The sequence below is a fragment of the Equus quagga genome, chromosome 7 (assembly GCF_021613505.1).
Source record: "Equus quagga isolate Etosha38 chromosome 7, UCLA_HA_Equagga_1.0, whole genome shotgun sequence".
Taxonomy (NCBI): Eukaryota; Metazoa; Chordata; class Mammalia; order Perissodactyla; family Equidae; genus Equus; species Equus quagga.
Genome location: NC_060273.1, coordinates 109,453,520 through 109,476,421, shown reverse-complemented (window position 1 = coordinate 109,476,421; position 22,902 = coordinate 109,453,520). Strand labels below are relative to the sequence as shown.

Here is a 22,902-nt window from a genome sequence, read left to right as displayed (position 1 = left end):
TTTAAAACCTTACCTTCAGTTTCTACATTCAGTGGAAGCTTTTCACCACTAAAGTATGGAAAAGCAAATAAAAGTGATCCAAATCCTATTAAAAAGGAAGAAGCTGTAATCCATCTTAGTATTTTTCCTCTCCCTCCATAGTATGCCACAAACACTACCACCAGGCAAGATGAAATATCATAACCCAATGACAACATTAAACTCTCAATGGTTTTCAGTTGATTGTCCTTCTCAAAAGAGTCAATGCTCAGATCTATAAGACCAAACACAATACCTAAAATGTAAAAAGAAAAGAAGAAAGCAATAATATGCATTTTAAGAGAGAAAATAGGTCAACATTGTAATCTTACAAAGCAAAACTTAATTTACACTGATTCATGTTTATTTTACGTTAGTCTGAATGTTTAAGATCTATAAGCACATAATGATCCCTTTTCTAAAACACCAATAGGCTTTAACCTCAATGAAATATTTGCTAATTGAATTTCTGTAGCTGTTTTTTAAACTACATTTATGAGTAATTTACTGAAGAATACTGATCTTTTTAATCAGCTCACTTAGTATTGATTTTTATTTTAATATATTTCAGAATAAGTCACAATCTAATGAATATTTGTTTATCTACCATGCAGAATAGAAAATAAAACATCAAAATTGTTGAAGCTCAACATTTACTCCCAAATTCTTCTCTCTCCCTCCATAACCTATACCTTATATTTGAACTTTACCATTTCTGAGTCTTTTAAACCCTTTTTGACAATGATATATCTTTGAACAATATAGAATATTGTTTGTCGTGTTCTTGAACATTAAATAAATGGCATACTATCTGTGCACTTCTATCATTCAGCATCCAACTAGGAGAAAATAATCATACTACTTGTTTGAAATAAAAAGAAACTGACATAGGGTTAGGTACAAAATAATACACTTGTTGGAATGAAACGGGAAAATAGTTACTAATCAAAACTCATGGGGCCCGGCCCCATGGCTGAGTGGTTAGGTTTGCACACTCTGCTGCAGGTGGCCCAGGGTTTCGGCGGTTCGAATCCTGGGTGCGGACACGGCACCGCTCATCAAGCCACGCTGAGGCGGCGTCCCACATGCCACAACTGGAAGGACCCACAACTAAGAATACACAGCTATGTACCTGGGGCTTTGGGGAGAAAAAGGAAAAAAAAATTTTAAACAAAAAAAACATGATATCTATGCAGCCCAAAATTGCTGGAGAATTGACTGCTACTGCTGCTGCTGCTGCTGCTGCTGCTGTTGGAACCGCTATCACTATCTCTTGCCAGAAGCCAGGCCCCACACTCTTGCTAATGTTATGAAAGCCAGCTCACAGTCACCTGCTGCTTCTGCTGCTATTGCAGTTGCCAGAGGCAGAACCCTTGACTACTGTGCTGCTGAATCATCCACTGTTCCTGCTAAGAGAGCTGCATTAATTCCTGAGCAAAAGTTCAGGAGCCTTCACTTACCCAGGATTTCTGCTGCTGCCAAAAACATCACCAGAAACAGAGAGGGGGAAAAAAAGTCTTCCCTTTGCCCCTTTGTCAAATCTACTGCCATAACCTCTCACTGGCAAGACCTAAGTGGAAGCCAGCTGGCAAGAAATTCTGGGAAATGTAGTTTACAGGCAGACAGTCCCCTTGCAATAGGAGTCCAGAAGGGGAACAATGGAGTTTATGGCCAACAGACAAATAACTTGTAGAGTTCGCTCTTTAGACTACTCAGGATACATTTTCACCCTTCTTCCCATATTTAAACTTCCACACTAAATTAATAGCAACATCATCAAGTTTCTGCCAAACATTTTGCAATTATCATTCCTATAAACAAAGATGTTCTCTTTCCCAAAAAAGAGAGACACATAGTCCAATCAGTCACCATACCCATCTCAAGGTAATGCTAATCCTTCTTCTAGTTCAATCACAAATCTGAATGGATTTTCTTTAACATAGAAATTAAATTGCAAAGGTATAAATGGTATAAACAGGTATAAATAAATAATTAAGCAAACATATCATAGGCCTAACTAAATTTGTGAGGGGATTATATTGCAAAAAAAAAAAAACCCCCACAAATTGGACTTAGAGACACAACAGTTTAACAGACCAAAACCGGCAGGAAAAAAAGATATAAAAACTTCACTGCAGCCAAAATTTTCTTCAAGTCTCATTTGAGATGTAGCCAAGGAAGATAAGAGCCAAAGTAAGAAATGTCCTTTCAGTAACCGTGCCTATCTCTGGGGTTGGGGTATTAATTCTTCTTCAAATTCAGGAATATTCTGTAACCTAGAGACAAATTGTAAAGTTAACCCCCACAATACTCTTTTGTAAAATAGTAAGGGAAAGAGGAAGAGAAAAAATATAAAAATTGGAACACACACAAACGTGTATAATGTTTTGGGTGCATACACAGAAAACAAACGAGAAAACTGCATAGTTGCTACAGTTTTTATTTCTCTAAATGGTTATGAGACCACAGCTGATATTTGTAACTTTCTTCTTCCACTACTCACCTCCTCTTCTACCTCTTGATCTCAGATAATATATATAGATTGCTATCTCAAAGCATATGCCTCAACCTATAAGACAGAACCCCAAACTTTTTGATTGTTGTCTCCTAGCTGGAGCCTTATCTGAGTCTTCAATAGGACATTATAATTATCTACAAGGCCAAGAGTTTCTGGTTATTGAGACAGGTAGTCAGATCAGTGAATTCCATGAACATGAACTTCCTGCTGTACTTCTTTTGCAATAAAATGAGTTCCTTCACTAAAAGCAATGTGATAATAAATAAGATGATCATAATGGTGTATAAGGCATTCATTAAGTCCAATTATAGTCATTGTGGCAGAACTATGGTGATAAAGAAAAAGAACCCATATCCAACTAATTATCTATTTTAGTGAGGGAAAATTATTGCCTATTCCGTAATAGAAGTAGACAATGTAATCAACCAGCCTCCAGGTAGCTGGTTGGTTTCACTAGGGAATAGAGAAATTTCCCGGATTGTGTTGACTTTTCCCAGTGGCAAGTCAGACGAGACAATCAGTAGTGCAACAGCCAGATCAGCTCTGGTGAAGATAAATCCATGCATTCAGCTCTTGTATAACCTCCATGATGCAATTGTCACTATAAACATGAACCTATTGAACAAGAGATACAATGGCTGGGGAAAGAGGCTGTCTAATATTCACAGGATGGTTATCTATCTACCTCATTATTGAGAGCTTCCTCTGCAATGGATTTCTTCTGGTGAACATTCACATAGGATAACTCTGCCCATTCAGAGAGACATACCACTTACCGAGCCTTCCTAGCCACCAAACAATCTAACCATTAGGCAATGGCAGCATGGTATCTAGGCAATATGGACAATCAGATGTACTGCTCAACGTTCTGCCCTCTGGAAGGATTTCCTTTTTCCTCTATTTTTCAGGGCCTCCCCTGAGTGACGCTATAATACTACCACAGCATACCTTCAAAAAACCACACGTTCACCAAAAATTATGTTTCTTTCTTAGTGGTGGGTGGTACAAATGAAGAAAGTTTTCCTTCATTTTAGAAGAGGTAGCCCATCGCTTGGTAACCCAAACAAATTCGCCCCTAGAGACATTACTGAAGTAACAGGCAAATTTTTGGTGTATAAGATATGATGTTGATCATTCTGGGAAGGGTGAGATCTGATTCCAGGTATGAGTCTGGCAGCAACGGGGCTGGTGGGGAGGGGGCATGGTAGGTCATGTGGGCAATCAGCACTCCCTTAACTCCAGTGAGCTAAATCCAGTGTCTTCAAGCAAAGAATTGCCTTTTCTTCAGATGTAGGAGTAATAGTTGCTCCTACTGGGAAAGAAGGTTCAAGATTTTGGGGTTTACAATTCTCAGATTCACTGAATTCCCCCCAAATGCCTTTATCCCAATTCTCGGGATTCCACTTCTCCCCAATTCTCACATAAGTGATCTGGTGAATCTGTGAATTCAATTTATGTTGCAAATCTGCAACCATGAATAAGGGTTGGTACTGTTCAAAATATGCAGTATGTGGCTAACAGTGAAGAGATTCTCATAGAACCATCAGAGAAGCTCGTATATTTTCTAATCATGCCCTAAAGTTTTCATGTTCTTTCTGTAAACTTTCCAGTGCAGTCAGAAGCAGTTAGTCAACCCTAGAATTCTGTAGTGAAAAGTTTCACCACAGGAGTCAATTGCAGAAGCCATTGGTCTCCCAAAGTCTTGCCTTCAATAAGAACTTTACCCCAGGCAACATTTAAATAACTCTTTTATCATTATATGCCATGGACTTCCAATGTACCATTTTCCATAGGCACAAAGATTGCTGTTTTCATTGCTTTCAAGCCCAGTCAGGTCAGATAACCAATTCCAAATTCCCATCTTTGAGGGTTTGTTTTTTTTCCTGGTTGAATGCCTGGTATGGAGTATTATATCAAAAATCATATGGGGGCCAGCTCAGTGGCATAGTGGTTGAGTTTGCACGCTCTGCTTCTGTAGCCCCAGGATTTGCCGGTTTGGATTTGGGCACAGACCTGGCACCACTCATTAAGCCACACTGTGGCAGTGTCCCACATAAAGTGGAGGAAGATTGGCACAGACGTTAGTTCAGTGACAATCTTCCTCAAGCAAAAAGAGGAAGACTGGCAACAGATGTTAGCTCAGGGCCAATCCTCCTCACAAAAAGAAAAATATTATTTTTGTAATTTATAGACAAATTATTTTTATTATATTGGTGAAGCTAAAAGTTTAGTCAAAACTTTTTAAACATCTTTATACTATATATCATAACCTTTAAAAAATAAAGGAATATTCTTCTTGATACATACTCACATACTTTAACCAATTTCTTAGCCATACTTATCTCTAATAAAACATTATTCATATTTTTTTCCTGAAGAATATATTTTTAGTATGGTCTTACTTCTAATTGTTCTCATAAAATTAGCCACAATTCATCAAAGTTGCTTTTTATAGTTTTGCAGTAAATGATTAACTCAGCAAGCCATAGTTGCTCAAAAAAAGTCTGCCTTCAAGACTTGCCTTTGATTGGCTCCTGGGAGATGACTCTGAGCCCTTGGAATATGCTGCCTGCTATGACTGCTTTTATATGCCTGGGGCCTTGCGCCATGCTGTAACAGTTTGATCAGATAGTTTATGCTAACAATATGATTTATGGTGAGTACCTTTTTTGTTGTGTACATGGGAGTAGGGTAATGGTGTCTGGGTAGCTGACGTCAGTCACACAGATAGTGCATGCCTACATGATTGATCCCCCCAAAAAAACCCTGGACACCAAGGCTCATGTCAGCTTTCTTGGCTGGCAACTCTTTACATGTGTTATCACTCATTATTGCTAGAAGAATTAAGCACATCCATGAGACTTCACTGGGAAAGGACACATGGAAGCTTGGGCCTAGTTTCTTCCAGACTTTGTCCCATGTGTCTTTTCCCTTTACTGATTTTAATCTGTATGCTTTCACTGTAATAAGTCATAACCATGAGTATATCTTTCTCTGAGTCCTGGGTCTTTCTAATGAATCATTCAGCCTGATTGAGGTCTTAAGGACCTCCAACATAATACAGTCACATGTTGCTTAATGACAGGGATACGTTCTGAGAAATATTCACATTTCATATTATATTATATTACAATATATATTCATATTTCATCATTGTGCAAACATCACAGAGTGTACTTACACAAACCTAGACGGTATAGCCTGCTACACACCTAACTAATATGGTACTAATCTTATGGGACCACCATCGTATATGCATCCCATCATTGACCAAACCATCACTATGTGGCACATGACTATAGTTAATAAATTTGAAGTTCTTAAGGGTTCCAAATGACTCTTCACTGTAGATTATAATATTTTAATTGAGAAAACACTCTTTACATGTATGTATCTAGTAAGTTCAAACACTACTAAACAAAAACTACCAAATAATAATTTCAGTTCTATTTTTATACGGAAATATTTCAGCCAAAATACTCCATTTAGAGAATCTTTCTCTGACAAATACTTTACAAGTCAAAACTCTTCAAATAAGTTGTCTCTATTTATGTTTATTTTTAATGTTTTGCCAAATTTAAGTGTGCAAAGCTGTAGGCCTCCTTAATTTCATTCCCATATATGAAAATGAATCAATGTAATTCACTATATTAATATAGTAAAGGACAGACACCACATGAACACCAAAATGCAGAAAAACCATTTGACAACATCCAACACACTTTCATAACACTTTCAATGAACTAGAAACACAAGGCCACTTCCTCAAACTGATACAGCATATGTACGAAAAACCTACATCACACTTAAAAAGTTAATCACAGAATTACCGTATGATGCAGCAAGTCCACTCGTAGGTATAAATCCCAGAGAAATGAAAACATATGTCCACACAAAAACTTATACACAGTTCCAGTTTCCCATGTAAGGAGCTTAGAAGTTATCACTCTCTCTTAAAAAGTAACAAACTGAACAGACTGAAAAATTACCAATTCTTCTTGTATACATAAAAGAGGGGAAGACATAGGAAAACTTGAGATTGTGAATTCAACTGTCATTATAACTCATCAACTCATAAATTTACAATTTTTGTTTGATTTCCAGAAATATCAGCTCTATGGTTAAAAGAAATGAGAGCTTACTTTAGGACTTTGATGGGAGCTCTTGAATTCTGAGACCATGATTTGAGTTGACAGTTAATAGACCTGAGTTTGTCATTTTCTCTTCCTCAGTGCTTCAGGGCACTCAAAAAATTACATCCAACACCAAAGTCCTTACAGTCATCATTACTACCTCAAGGCAAAGTGCAGCAGCCACTTGGGCTTTCAAGGTACATACTTCAATTGGCACTTCATCCCAATCAAGCAGAGGTGATAACTTGATTAATCATGATGCCACTGCATGCCAAGAATTACTACCCATCTCTCATTGCCAGAGAACTCAGCAAAGTCACTCAAGACCAAAGGCATAATAAAGCCAATTTTAAAATCCCACCTTTTGGGTACATCTTCTGGGACCACTCCTGATACCAATTCCATAACAGTCTGAATCCAATCAGAAGAGAGAAAACACACAGTGATTTGAAGATGGAAAGTTTAATATAAAGAATTATTAACTATAACAGGGGACTAGAGTGACAAGCCATTAGCTAGTAAAAAATAAAGAAAATGCTAAAGGATATAGAAACAGCCAATTTAAAGAATAGCCAACTCCCCCCTAGGGCTGAGATAGAGCACTCAAGGGCTAAAATCCAGGCCTTCTTGAAGACGGCTCAGCCATGGTTTACTGAATGACCAAAAAGTCACTGTGGTTCCATAAAACAAACAAAAATATTCTTTTTAAAAAATTTTGGCAAATTGAACTCAGTAATATATAAAAAAGATAATAAGCCAGTAATAAGGGTTTATCCCACGGATGCAAAGTTGGCTAAATATCCAAAAACCAGGGTTCAGTCCTGTGGCCAAGTGGTTAAAGTTCTGCGTGCTCTGCTTTGGTGGACCGGGTTCACAGGTTCAGATCCCCGGTGCAGACCTACTGCACTCATCAGCCATGCTGTGGAGGCATCCCACACACAAAGTAGAGGAAGACTGGCACAGATATTAGCTCAGGGCTAATCTTCCTCAAGCAGAAAAAAGAGGAGAATTGTCAATATATGTTAGCTCAGAGAAAATCTTCCTTACAAAAAAAAATCAAAAAATGCAATATATCACATTTAATATATTAATATTAAAGTAATTATTTTTATTAATATATTAATCAAAAATGCAATATATAAAGTTAATATAAAAGAATAAATAAGAAAAACATATGATGTCTCAATAAATACAGGAAAAAATGATAAAATTCAACAAAAATTCATTATAAAAATTCTCAACCAACTAAGAATAAAAGGAAATTTTCAAACTGATAAAGGGCATCTACAAAAAACCTACAGTTAACATATTTAACTGTGAAAGGCTAAACGATTTCTACCTAAAATCAGGAAAAATAAATGAATGTCTCTTTTCAGAACTTCTATTCAACATTGTACTGGAAGTCCTAGCCATGTAACAATGCAACAAAAAGAAACAAAAAGCATACAGATTGGGAAGAACAAAGTAAAACTGTCCTAATTCACAGAGACATGACCATGTATGTAAAAAATCCTAAGGAATGTGCCAAAAGGCTCCTATAACAAATTAATTTAGCAAAGTTGCAGGATAGAAGACCTAAATGAATAAAGAAATATACCATGGTCAGGCACTCAATATTGTTAAGAATTCAATTTTTTCCAAATCTATGGAATCAAAGACATCTCAATCAAAACCCCAGTAAGTTTTTTACAGAAATCAACAAGTTGATTCTAAAATTAATATGGAAAGGCAAAGTATCTAGAATAGCCAAAACAACTTTTTAAAACAACAAAGTCAGAAGAATATCTGATTTTAACATATACAATAAAGCCACAGTACCAATGTGATATTTGCATAAGCACAGACATAGTAGGTCAATAGAACAGAACAGAGAGGCTAGAAATTGACTCGGAAAGAGATCAGAATTTCAACAAAAGTGCCAAAGTAATTCAATTCAATGGGTTAAAAGACAGTCTTTTCAATAAATCATGCTGGAATAAAGTTCTATGGGGAAAAAATGAACCTTGACTCTTTCCATTCACAAAAAATTCATTCAAAATGGATCAGCGACCTAAACATAAGAGCTAAACCATAAAATTTCTAGAAGACAACAAAATCAAGAAGCAGAAAATCTTCATGACATTGAGTTAGGTAATACTTTCTTTGACAGAAACCAAAAAGAATGAAACATAAAAAAATGTAATAGGGGGCTGGCCCTGTGGCCGAGTGGTTAAGTTCACGCGCTCTGCATTGGTGGCCCAGGGTTCGGATCCTGGGTGCGGACACGGCACTGCTCATCAGGCCATGTTGTGGTGGCATCCCATATGCCACCACTAGAAGGACCCACAACTAAAATATACAACTATGTACTGGGGGGATTTGGGGAGGAAAAAAGCAGGGGGAAAAAAAAAAAGATTGGTGACAGTTGTTAGCTCAGGTGCCAATCTTTAAGGAAAAAAATGTAATAAACTGGACTTCATCAAAACTGAACCTTTTTGGGGGTTGGCCCCGTGGCACAGTGGTTGGGTTTGCCCACTTTGCTTCAGTGGCCCAGGGTTCACCAGTTCGGATCCCGCGCACGGACCTACACACTGCTCATCAAGCCATGCTGTGGCAGGCGTCCCACATACAAAAATAGAGGAAGATGGACACAGATGTTAGCTCAGAGCCAATCTTCCTCAGCAAAAAGAGAAGGATTGACAGCAGATGTCAGCTCAGGGCTAATCTTCCTCAAAAAAACCACCAAAAAACAGAAAAGCAACTGAACCTTTATTTAATGAAAAAGTCAAAGGTAAGAAAATGAAAAGATAAACCACAGATTGGGAGGAAGGAGGGAGAAAGTGGAGGGAGGCAGGCAGGCAGGCAGGGCCTGACTCCGGTCATAAAGAAATATCAAACATACTCAGGTTGAAGTTCAACATACAGGATGAAAGACTCATATACTTTAAGACTCGCATGGACATAAGAAACACAGAAAAAAATGAGGAACTATTGCAAATTAAAGAAGTCTAAAATATGACAACTAAATGAAATATGTGTTCATGGATAGAATTTTGGGTCAAATGGAAAAGGAGACAATATCGAGACAGTTGGCAACACCTGAGTGGGGCCACCAATTCATAATTTGAGGGTAGCATGGCACTGATATTCCTGACTGGGAGGAGTATGTGGTCGTTATGGGGAGAGCGTCCTTAGTTTGGGAAGATGCACAGTGGAATATTTAGCAGTATTGGGGCACCATATCTAAAAAAAGTCTATATGTATAGGGAAAGAAAAGGTAAAGGAACAGATGTGGTAAAATGTAAACTGGAGAATCTGGGTGAAGGGGATTCAGTAACTCTTTGTCTTGTCTTTTCATCCTTTCTGTTTAAAATATAACAATAAATAAATAGATCAACTGATAAATAGGTAAATGAAGAGAGATACCATTTTTACAAATGGAAGACTCAATATTATATCCAAACTAAGCTAATGACCTCTATGAAGTCAGTTAATAAAGAGTGGAGCTAAAACCATTCACCGTCAACCATTTGTTCAGAAACCTTCAATGGCTCCTCATTACCCACCTAATAAGGAGATTATATTAAGCGAGAAAATGCCTGTGAATCACCTTGCTCATCACCCAATACATTAGTGGGAAGTAAACACCTTTTAGTGTCCTTTCAAAATTCTCAGGCTGATATTTAAAGACCTTCATAATGTAGCCACAATTCATCTTTTCCTTCCTTTTTTTTATTTATGTATGCATTCAATACATATTTATTGTCTTTTCTGCCTCAGTCACTATATTAGGTCCTGGGAACACACAAAATATAATTATCCCTTTTGGTGCTTAGGTGAAACCATCAGCCAAACTTGTCACTCACCATTCTGAAAGGAGGCTTTCCTGTATCTGAATGTTTGTTTTTGAAAACACTCACTCATTCATTCATTTCCTTATTCAATAAAGACTCCTTAACTACATCCTGGCTATAATACCTATCTATCAAGGTCTAATTCAAATTCCTCTACTTCAAACAAACTTCTTTGATAATCTTCTTGATAAAACTGATTATTTATTTGTTCCTCTCCTATGGTTCTTATCACATATAACCTCTTTATTGTGCTTATTTAGACAAAGATTTTAGAGCGAAAAAAGATCCTGTTTGGCAAACTCCAATGCCATCAGCATCCACAGGCTAGTAAAGAATCTAGGTGTCATGGGAGTGGTGAGGGTTTCGGCCAACGAGAGAATGCTCACCCTCTCTAAAGGCATTCAAATTCACTTTCTTCTTCAAAATGTGTGGACAAGGATAAAAACCTTTGAGTTTGGGTTCTCTGATGCAGATTATTTAAAGTCTCACTCCACCTCCTCGGTTCCCACATGAGGAAACAAGATCCAAACGGGAAGTGGCTTGGCCAGTGTGTCTCAAAATTGTGGGCAGAAGTAGAAACAACCTGGTAGTCACAGACACCGTTTTCAACTTTATTTTAATCCCCCAAGTGATTCAACTCTGAACTTCTCAGGGTTGGTGATCAAACAACGTGAAATGATTCATCATCAAGTTCCCTCCAGCTGGCTACCTGGAGGCCAGACTCCCATCACCCACACTGTGAGGGGGCCCTGTGGCAAGCGGGTGCCTGACGAAGTGAAGCAATGACAGGAGCCCAAACCCAAGGTGGTGGCCAGTTTAACCTGCTTTGACTTCACGCACACCCTGAGAACACTAGAGGGGACAGCCGCCTCAAGTAGGGCCTCTACACACACCCCATCCCAGTCCCGCCTCCCTCAAGTAGGCGACCTTCTGCCGCTGCTGCCCGCCTCCCCAGGACGACCCCCTCCCCACTCGGGCTCACCTTGAGAGGTGACCAGGATGCAATAGAAAATCAGGAAGCAGTAGATGTTGTTAAAACGCTGACAGATGGGAATAACGACACAGCCCCATCCACAGGACCCTTCCGAACTTTCTTTCCGTTCTCGTCGTTTCTTGCGAGCAGGCAGCGGGGCCTCAACCTCGTTTCCTTCCTTTGAGAAAGACCGCAACTTAATCAGGCTGGCTGGAACCGTCAACAAACGCTGGGGTCTTTTCTTGGCCTTCCGGGACTCCCTGGGCGTGGTGCTCTCAGGACGCTGGGCCTGTGCGGCCTTGGGCTCCGCGTCCACTAGGGCTTTGTCCATGTCCCCCGGCGGCCTGCCGAGGCTCGGGTCAGGGCTCACGCTGGGCTGGCGGCCTGGCCTGCTGTCCCCAGGCGATGTGCGGCCTGCTCCGCCTGCTCCGACCGAAAAGCCAGCCGGGCTTCGACACCGGGGAGGTGGTGGCCACCAGGGGCGCTTGCAGCCCGAGCCTCCAGAGGGAACGGTTCTCCTTGGACAGGAGGCAAACGTCCCCTCAGGGAAGATGACAGTTGCCCCGGAAGAACTTCCAAGGCTGTTTCCTTCTCTGCTTCCACGTGGAAAGGTGGGGGAGGGGGGAGGGGGGAGGGGGGAGGGGGGAAGCTGGTAGTATTGCTGGATTCTAATAACTGCTAACACAGGGAGTGCAAGAGTAACTCCAGTGGAAGTGAAAGGATGTGAGTACTTATTTAACACTTTTTCATTAACAAGCAGGGAAAGAGAAAGATGCAATGATGGGACAGTGGCACTATCAATCACTCAATTTCCCCAAACTTTTTTTTGTAGTGTTTTTTAAACTGGATAATCTCGCTAGAAGCTTGAAAATTGTTGAAGGACCAGGAGAAATCAGAAAACATGAAAAAGGCACTTCTCCCACATCTGGAAAAGGCAGCAAAGATTATAAAACAATGTACCAATGAATGCTCCAAAGTGAGGTGTTTTACACATTAAAAAAAAAAAAAGAAAGAAACTCTACCCCTAGCCAAGAACAGAAAGGATTATTATTTTCCTCCCTAAATAGAGGGAGGGGACCTGAAGTGTGATTTACCTTCCCAGGTGCGAAAATCTTACTGAAAAGAAAAATGTAGGATAATAGTAGCAGGGTATGAAACTTGTGGGGTTTTTTAATATAGAAATGCAACTTCCTACTGGTTTTCTTTCCTTAGGCAGAATTATCAGTTATTCAGACCATATATATGAGGAGGGTGACTTTCAAGGAGAAATGAAACTATCTTCCCTCCCGTGGATCAGACATTGTGTTACCAAAAACCATCTAGCTCTTCAACAAGTTTTTGTGCTGATAGAAAGTGCTCGCCTGGTAGAAGAGGGGGAAAAAACACCAAGAAGAGTTGGGGAGGAGGGTACCACAGACCCCATCGCTGACCTAAGGCCTCAGCTTGCCTGCACAGAGCTATATGCCCATCCGTGTGTGGAAATGTTATTTTGTCTGTACTAAGAGACCTAATTTGTCAAATATATGGTCACTACATAAGTAGGAACAATGCCCTAGTTTTCCCATGTTTATCATACTCAACTATGATGCCCCCTTACATTGCTCATGACATTAACGAGCATAAAGGAAACAGGATTCCTAGGAGGTCAGAAAATGAGGGGACTCTTATTCTTGGGCTTTGGTACCAGACTGGGCACTTCCTGGCAGCGGAGGGGGGAAGACAACTCTGTTCAAAATAAATGGTACCAGGACTTTTGCTTCTACTCAGAATGTAGAGAGCCACACACAGTATTACCCCCATCTAACAACAATAACCACGAATAAATAAATAAATTTTTTTAAAAGCTGGGTAGTATAAAGAATTATCACTTTTTGAGCCCATTGGAGACCTACATTTGCAAAGCAACCTGGTGAATTGATTCTAAAGATTAACAAACACTTCAGAAGAAGGATGAGACGCACAAACTGTTTCACCTTTGGCAGAGCACAAAAGGAAGAGGTAACAACCATAAAAGAAGATAGGATGAAAACACCTGAAATTTTGGTGAATTCTTAAAGGCCAAATGAGGGATAGCATAATGGTTTAGAAACCTAGGAACCTCAGGAACAAGGGAAACTGATACCCACTTGCCAGATCTTTGCCATTTGACAGGGCAAGAGAGCCCTCCTCAATGAAGAAAGCACTTGGTGGTGACAGGCTACCACTTAGGGCGAAGCAGGAATGCTCCCTCACTGTCCTACCCTCCAGGGCTGGGTTTCTGACTCTTTCGGGATGCAAAGCTAAAGTGGTTCTGCCTCTGGGCTGGAGGCAGGAAAGTTTCTTGCCCTCTAGTCCCTGGCAAAATTTTGCTGTTACAGGGAGAGGGACAGAGCAAAAGCCATTTGCCATTGAGGGAGGGGAAAGAAATCATCCTGTCTTATAGTCAACCCAAAAGTTGGCTACCACCAGAAGGAAGGGTAGAAATAAAAACTATCTGCCAAAGATGGAGGGCAAGAACATCATTGCTTCCCAAGAACTGCAACCAAAACAAGGCAAAGTCTCACCCTTGAGGCTCAGGCACTCAGGGCCTAAGATTGAGGCTGGACCAGGGGAACCTATTCCCTGCTTCCATTATGGGCTTTGTTTTTTTGTGTTTTTTTTTTTTAATGAGTAAAAAGCAATAGCACTCCACCAATATAAGTGGGTCAAAAGAGCAGAGGAAGACCCCATCTGTGGTGCAGGCATACTGGATGTGCTGAAAGCTGAGGGTGGAGTAGTAACACTGACAAAAAACCCTCAAGCACTCCAGCTTTCACCCAAAGCACAAGGGAGCTGCAGTCCCATTAGAAGAATTTTAAACCTGTGGCTTACTGAAGATAAATATAGCAAAAACAAAACCCAAATCAACTCTGCTGGCTTCTGTCAACATTGATAAACCTACACTAATAGCCAGACAAAAGAAGAATCATCACTTCCAGGTGTAAATACATCAGTCTCCAATATTATTTTATATACAATGTCTGGAAATCAGTTTTAAATGGTCTAACATATGTATAATTGAGGTACCAGAAAAGACAATAAGGTAGAAGAATTATTTGAAGATATAATGGTCTTTAATTTTACAAAATTAATGGAAGATTTAGAACCACATATACAATAATCTCAGAAAACTCCAAGCAATAAAAATACAAAAAAAAAAAACACCACACCTAAACATATCATAGTCAAGCTGCTAAAAATTAATCCTAATTAGAAAAATTTGAAGGAAGTCAGAGAAAAAGAGAAACATAACTTACAGAGAAACAAATTTTTTTAAAAAATATACTATCAGAAACTATGCAGGCCAGAATACAATGAAATCATGTCTTTCAAACATGAAAGAAAAAACTCCAACCAAGAATTCTTTACCCAGCAAAATATCTTTTAGAAATATGTCAATAACTGTGAAAAGTCCACAACAAAATATTAGCAATCCAAATCCAACAACATATAAAAACAAATTATATTCCATGACCAGTGAGGTTTATCCTAGGAATGCAAGGTTGGTTTAACATCTGAAGATCAATTAATGTAAAACACCATATTAATAAAAGGCAGAATCCACATGGTCATTTTAATAGATGCAGAAAAAGCCCTTGAAACTATTCATCACCCTTTCATGATAAAACACTCAAGAAACTGAGAATAGAAGGGAAGTTTCTCAAACTGATAAGTAGTATCTGTGAAAAACTTCCGTATCATATTTAAAACCGTATAAGACTGAATTCTTCCCTCCATGAGGTCAGTAACAAAACAAAGATGTCTAATCCTGCCACTTCTATTCAACATTGTACGACAATTTGGTATAGACTAAATGCGTACTCCCACCAAAATTCATACATTGAGATCCTAACCCCCAGTGTGATGGTATTTGGGTGTAGGACCTTTGGGAGGTGATTAGGTCATAAGGGTGGAGCTCTCATGAAAAGGATTAGCGCCCTTATAAAAGAGAGCCCAGAAAGCTCCCTCTGGGGAACTAAGAGTAAATTTTTTTCTCCTTCTTCTTCTTCCCAAAGCCCCCAGTACATAGCTGTATATTCTAGTTGTAGGTCCTTCTGGTTCTGCTATGTGGGATGCTGCCTCAGCATGACTTGATGGGCAGTAAGTACCAGGTCCATGCCCAGGATCCGAACTGATGAAGGCCTGGGCCACTGAAGCAGAGCGCAAGAGATTAACCACTCAGCCATGGGGCCAGCTGCAAGAGTAAATCTTAAAAGTTCTAATTACACGAAAAAAATTGTAACTATGTGAGATAATAGATGTTGACCAAACTTAATCATGGTAATCATTTCACAATATATACATATCTCAAATCATTGTTGTACACTTAGAACTAATACAATGTTATGTGTTGATAATATCTCAATAAAACTGGACAGAGAAAAGAAATAATATGACATCTATACTAACTCTTCCAGAAAATAGAAGGAACAATAGTATAGCAACTGCAAGAAAGAGAATTATTAAAACAAGATATTACTGTTTCTATATATGTTCATAATATTGCTTAAGAAAATAAATCCAAGAGTTGTCACAGTTATATTACTAATATTTCCCAACTTTAGGGATAACTGAATGTAGAATGAATTTGAATGGTAAATATGAATCCTACAACTTGTAATACCAAAGTGCTAAAAAGAACCCAATAAGAACTATTCAAGGGGCTGGCCCCATGGCTGAGTGGTTAAGTTTGCACACTCCGCTTCTGTGGCCCAGGGTTTTGCTGGTTCGAATCCTGGGTGTGGACATGTCACCACTCATCAAGCCATGCTGAGGCGGCATCCCACATGGCACAACTAGAAGGACCCACAACTAAAAACACACAACTATGTACCAGGGGGCTTTGGGGAGAAAAAGAAAAATAATAATAATAGAACTATTCAACATTAGCCTGGTCCATCCTTCTTACTGGTTTGGTATTTTGATCACAGTTGAGAGAAAGTGAAAATGAAGTGGAAAGAGAGGGATAAAGTAAGGAACTATGGGTAAAGACAGCTCCTATATGGGCAATGTCTGCTTTCAGAATTATATGCAATATCACCTTTCAGAATATTATTTGCTGTCCTTACATGTAATGTTAAGAATGAGGTTGATAGTTGAACTATTTCGTAAAGACCTGTCATCAAAATACTCTTAGTGTATAGAAAACACTCAGTGAATATATCTTCCATATATTAAACTGACCAGCTGCCTTTACCCAGGCCCCTTATTATCTTTTTTTCCCTCCTTTCTTCCGTCTTTCCTACCCATTCTCCCTCCCTGCACATTTTCTGGATCATTTTTCATTTGACAGTGATAATCTTTGGAGAGAACTCTAGGCATTCAGCTCCAGAAGCTCGAGATGAGCTGAGTGACTACGCAGCTTACATTGAGTTGTCAAATTTATCTTTGTTATATTGAAATTCCCAGGTAGTTTTGGTTAAGGACCTTTCTCCTCTCCTTCTCTAACAAAAGGAGTAGCATAGATCTCAAGCTAGTCACAAAAAGAATTCTAAAATTCTTCAGTTAAACTGAAATTTAAAAACAAAAATCTTTTCCTTGTGTCAGTGAGTTTTGAAGTTAACTGGTTAGACCTTTCTCATCTGTCCTTATTTTGGGAATAAATACCATTTTGTTTTACATCCTTCATAACTTTTTCAAAGTTATAGGAATACAGTTTGACTTAACGTATCTTTTGAACTTCTACTTTTCTTTTCATTTAATATCTTAGTATTCCATTTCCTAATATTTCTCACTTGATTCCCAAAAACTATTCTGTGACTTTTAAGTGTGTCATAACAGTAATTTATAAAAATAATACCATCAGTTAGAGCTACCCAAATAGAATATTAAAAGTAGTTACTATGCAAGCGACTGGATGGTTTCTCTTGAGAGAGGAGGATGTTTAGCTAATGATTTGGCAGCTTCTTCTATGATTAAGAGCATGTTTTTATTGTAGAGTCTTGGCTTAAAAACATAGGCTTCAAAAAAAGAAAACTTGTTCATGAGTTTGTACAGAGAATTGTACATTTGGGCAAAAGTCCATTTCACACTTCTGTGTAATTTTTTCCATAATATTTATTACATGGTAAATTAAGTATAACTTTTATAAATTTTTTAAAAACCAATTAAAAAACAAACCAGTTTGTCTGCATCCCCCTCAAATCTTGAACTGGATTGCCTGATAGTAAATAAATCTTTAAATAAAGAAAATATGTGCTTCAACTAAATATGTAGCATTGTATTCAAATCATATATTTAATCTAGTAGAAGGTAGTTATTGTAAATGAAAAATGTACCACATTTGGGATCTTAGCTCAAGATCGACCTCCCATACTTATTAATCTAATGTCTTTGACAAATCACTTAAACTCTCTCAACCCAAGAATCTTTACTTATAAAATGGGGATTCTCCCTAACCTATTTCACATAGATTTGTGAAAATCAGAGATGGCAATATAAACGAAAGTAAATTAAAATTACAAAATACATATTTAAAATTTAAAAATAAATTTTAAATTATTTAAATTTAAAAATTAAAAAGAAAATGTTAACCACCATTCTTTTTGCCAGTGTTTACTGCTTGAATTTACTTGTAGTTCAAAATAGAGTCTCATTTACCACACAAAGATCCTAGAAGGTAAACAACTTTGTAAGTTTTTGTTTCCATTTCTAGAATCTAGGGTGACTTGTTGGATTTTCAAAATTGAAAAGAAGGAGGAAGCAAAAGAATAAAACCATAATTTGTTATGTGCCTACTCTCTATCAATCACCATGCTAGACATTTAGCATTTCACTCAGTTTTTCAGACACACTGGCTCAGGGACGTAAAGCCCTTTGCTTGAGATAACACACTGGTAAGGAGGAGCTGTGAATTCTATATTTGTCTAATTCAGGGGTTCTTGACCTGCGGCAATTTTGCCCCCTAGGGGTCATTTGGCAATGTCTAGAGACTTCTTTCTTTGTCATAACTCAAGGTGAGGAGTAGGATGCTGCAAAACATCCTACAATGCACAGAACCAGCTCCCACAACAAAGAATTATTCAGTCCTAAATGTAAATAGTATCAAAGTTGAAAAGCCCTGTTCAAATTTCAAACTCATGTTCATTCTAACATGTGATATTGAAAATAAAAGTTGTTTCTAAATTTAACTATTCCACAATATTTAGCTGTCACCGATGTACCAGCTTCAATCTAAGATATTCTCTCTGGGTTCTGAGTGTGTCTGGGGAGTTCCATTTTAAGATCCCATTAAGTTCTCTTTTCATTCAAGCAATAAAGAAGGCTCCTGGAAAATTTTCATGCTAATCAGTCCAAGGAATGACTAAGGGTCAGACAGCAGGGATGATTTTGAGAAAGGCTGCAGGTCTATTACTCAGATCAAGCTCTGGCCTCTTTATCACACCCACCAAATATCATTGTGTCCTAGTGAGAGAGGTATGAAAGCAAACACACAAGTAGCTTTTTCACAGAACTCTCTTTAAAGCACTGGGAAGCTCTATAACAGTTAACATCAAAGAGAGACTACCATTTCCATTTGGAGTTGCCTCTTTGGACATGATGTGGATAGGAGAATAAGAGCAGTATTCGGCCCCAACCTCAGTTTGGGCCAGATGGGACTTCATATTTTGAAGCAGACCACATTGGAGCTTCATAGTGTTCAAGGATTTGTAGCTTCAAAATACTTTCTTTTATGAAGCTTTGGCAGCCAACAATAACTCTGAATCTAGAGAAGAGAGTCAAAGGCCAACTTTTTTGTATTCCTTGACTCTGTGAATGGCACCAACATCCACTCAGTTAGAAGTCTTGGTAGTCATTCTTAATTTCTTCTTCTTCTTAACTCCTGGGGATTCTTCAGACCCAATGATAGTAGAGGATTTCCAGTATTGCAACCAGAGTAGCAATCTATTTACCTGTTTTGCCCATTGAGACTCTATGCAATATTTTCTTTGAATAAAGAATTCCATAATTTAATACCTATTGGAAACCTGTGATTTTCAGAAATAAATCTGCAAGGCTCTTCATGCTCTGACTGCTGCCTTCTGACTGACTTTATGATGACCTGTTCCAGCTATGCTCACTTCATTGTGACTCCCCAAAGACTTCATGCTATCATTTCACTTTGACCATACAAATCTCCATTAAAGTAAGTATCTCATTGTATTTGTATATATATTTCTTCATCAAACTGAAAGTATCTTGAGGGCACAGTGCTTAGCACTTTGAAGAATTTAATTAATATTTGATTAATTAATAAACTACTTAATTTCTTTATTAACTGATTACAAGGTGGATGCTACATGATGTCTGAGAAACCAATGACTACAATCCATGAAAATTACCAGTAATAGAGAAATCTTTAAAGAAGCATATTTGAGCATTTTACTGGAGTGAAGATAAAATCAGAGAAATATTGTCCTTGGATTGATTCATCCTGGGAAAACTATGCAGAGAACAAAGAACATTCCAGGAACAGAAGATTTTATGACAACTATTTTTAGCTAGAAATATTAGACTTCCAAACTATGATTCTACAAACAACATTTTACCTGTTAATATCTGCATATTTCTAGATTCTGAACTGCATTGCTTACTTGGATAGTTCTAACACCTTATCAAAGAAACTGACAGAGATGGTCTCCTTTCCTCTAATTCTGATTTCTTCTTTATTGACCTTTTACTTGCTTCCAAGGTAATTTGAGTAATCCTTTATGCAAATAAACAACTGTATGGCCATGTAGTCATATTTTAAATGCCCAACAATATTTAAAATATCCAAGGAGAAAAAATAAAATAGTTTAGCCTCTTAGGAAAGTAAGTCTGGAAATCACTACTGGAAGCAGTAGGTGACAGTCATAAAATATGCCCTTTTCACTGTAAGAGCGAGCATGTGCTAGAAGGTCAGGGCAACCACACCTATAGTGTTTTTCACTAGAATAACTGTGTGTCACTGCAAATTATCCATAACCAACCTATAAATCAAAATTGAGGTATGTTTACTTGAGCCAGAGTGAGGATTGTAACCCGGCAAGGACTTAGAAGGTGTTCTGGAGAAGCATGGGTTTCAGTACAGTCTTATATCTTTTTAGAACAAAGAACATACGTTAAACACACCCAGGATACATCTTCATCAAAATTTCAAAGAGGTGTTCAGTTGCTAATTGGCAGGTCAGCATGACTGTGATGTCGTGAAAGGGACTAATCCAGGCGTTACCAAAAGGGCATTACCAATAGGGTATAGGAAGGGAAGTATGCATTCCCATCTTAAGAGAGTGCATTCTTTTCTTTAGTGGTTAAGCAAATGTACAATGTATGTTTGAGAGGCCATAAGTCAGGATTTTTAGTTCAAGTCAAATCAGTTTTGAACCCAAATAGTTACCCCATATACCTAAATATGTGAAAATCTCTTGTCATTCTACCCTTTTGATCAATAATCTTTCAATAGAAAGCATTGATCAAAATATTGTCTCTCAGTGCCAGGGTGGTTGCTGCCTGCCCTGGGTCCATCATGTCCCTTGTTGCTAGGCTTTTATTTCCTTGATTTGCCCAGTTATCCACATTGGAGGGACATAGATATAGTGGAGAAGCATAGAGGTATATCTTAACAGGGGAAGTGTTTCATAGGTTATGTAATTTGTGGATTATTTTTAGATTATCCCACAAACATTGCACATGTGCTTTTACATGACTTCCTATAGTTACATTGTTTATAAAAATTATAGAACAGGTAATCCAATACTTGAAATGATTAGCTTAAAGTGAACTCTTAGGCATAGCCTTAATAAGAAAAGGGGATTCATCCAGGGTTGTAAGATCAATCAACCATCTCAAGACGCTGAGCAATCATTACTATAGCTTGAATACAAGAATTCCAAGGAGTAATAGAAATATGAATTGCAATCCAGGTCACAAATGGAAGCCAATACTGGAAGGGTGCCAACTAAACAAATCAAGACCAGGTATAGGATGGCTTAAGGCATTCACTTTTTTTTTTTCATGTGATTTAGCAGAGATGATACATTGGAGGACTCGTCAGGTTTAAAAACACAGTGTTCAGTTTGAATGATATATATTAACCTTGGGATGCTGTAAGAATATCTAAGGCCATTATATTTTGAAGGACAGCCTTCTCATTAAAGACATTTCAGTATCTAATAAGGCTATTCCTGCTTGATTACTGTTAAGGGCTTCTGTATGTGATATGACATCCTCTAGCCCCAAAGAAGGAACAACTACAGCTAGCTGCTCAGTGGTCATATCAGCAGAACACTGAATGAGCCCACCTGGCCTTAGAGAGAGGGAGATTGGCAACAGGGGTTAGCTTGATGTGAATTCTTCCCTGCATCCAAGGTAAACTCAGGGTGCAGTGTTTTAGCCATACAGGAAGTAGCAAGGGCCAGGGATTTGTTCCGAATAATCATTGAGTTCCATTAGGAGCCACTCGATAAATGCCTGGCCTTCAAGACCAGTCTGCTCTAAATCAGTCACTTTCTTCAAGTATGATAGTATTTTGAAACTTTAAATGGAACACTTATAAAATAGGTATACAGTTTAAGCATAACAAAGATTTAAATGAGGAAATACAAGGTTGGGAATACAGGCTTAGTCTGGAGTCTTGGGACAGCTGTCTACAACAGATGCTACCTTCCTCTCATCCTGGTTTGGAGATATTTGTCTTGGTCAGTTGAAGTCAGGTATCAGAAATAGGAACTGAAACTGACTCAAGTGGAGAGGGTTTTTTTTAAATTTTTATTTTATTTTATTTTTGAGGAAGATTAGCCCTGTGCTAACTGCTGCCAATCCTCCTCTTTTTGCTGAGGAAGACTGGCCCGGAGCTAACATCCGTGCCCATCTTCCTCCACTTTACATGTGGGACACCTACCACAGCATGGTATGCTGAGCGGTGCCATGTCCACACCCGGGATCCAAACCGGTGAACCCCGGGCCACCGAAGTGGAATGTGTGCACTTCACCGCTGCGCCACTGGCCCGGCCCCAGTGGAGAGGGCTTTTTTAAACAAGAAATGTGAATCCATGTGTCTATGCCTTTTGATTCTGCAGCGCATGAATTGGTTAAAAGTACCTGGTGTGGTCCTTTCCAACAGGGCTGCAAAGAGTCTTTTATTTGATGCCACTTCTGATAAATAAATTCTTCAGGTTATAGTCCATGATCCTTAAGGTCTGGGAGCTCTCTGTGAAAAGAATCAGCTACCAACTTTTCATTTCTTTTAAGCACCTCAATGGGACGCTGATAACAATATAATATCCCCCTTAAGCAGTCGGTTCATATATTTCCTCACCTAATTGCATAGCCCATGCAGTCAGTATCTCAAAAGGAGACAGCTAATGTTTACCAAAGGGAGTAGATCTGACTGAAGAGCACTAGCAGAAGAGCTTTTGGTCATGAGAGATTAAATGTTTCTGAAAGCTT

The 22,902-nt window shown here is 38.5% G+C and overlaps 1 protein-coding gene across 1 annotated transcript in view; it reads right to left on the bottom strand.

Moving 5' to 3' along the window:
* The window catches only part of SLCO6A1 (solute carrier organic anion transporter family member 6A1), a 139,917-nt gene that overhangs the window by 86,643 nt on the left and 30,372 nt on the right, over nucleotides 1-22,902 (bottom strand). The window contains exons 2-3 of the mRNA XM_046667813.1: nucleotides 11,485-11,993; nucleotides 14-274 (exon numbers count right to left, since the gene is read on the bottom strand). Coding sequence (XP_046523769.1) covers nucleotides 14-274; nucleotides 11,485-11,993 — 770 coding nt within the window. The remainder of the gene's footprint in view (nucleotides 1-13; nucleotides 275-11,484; nucleotides 11,994-22,902) is intronic.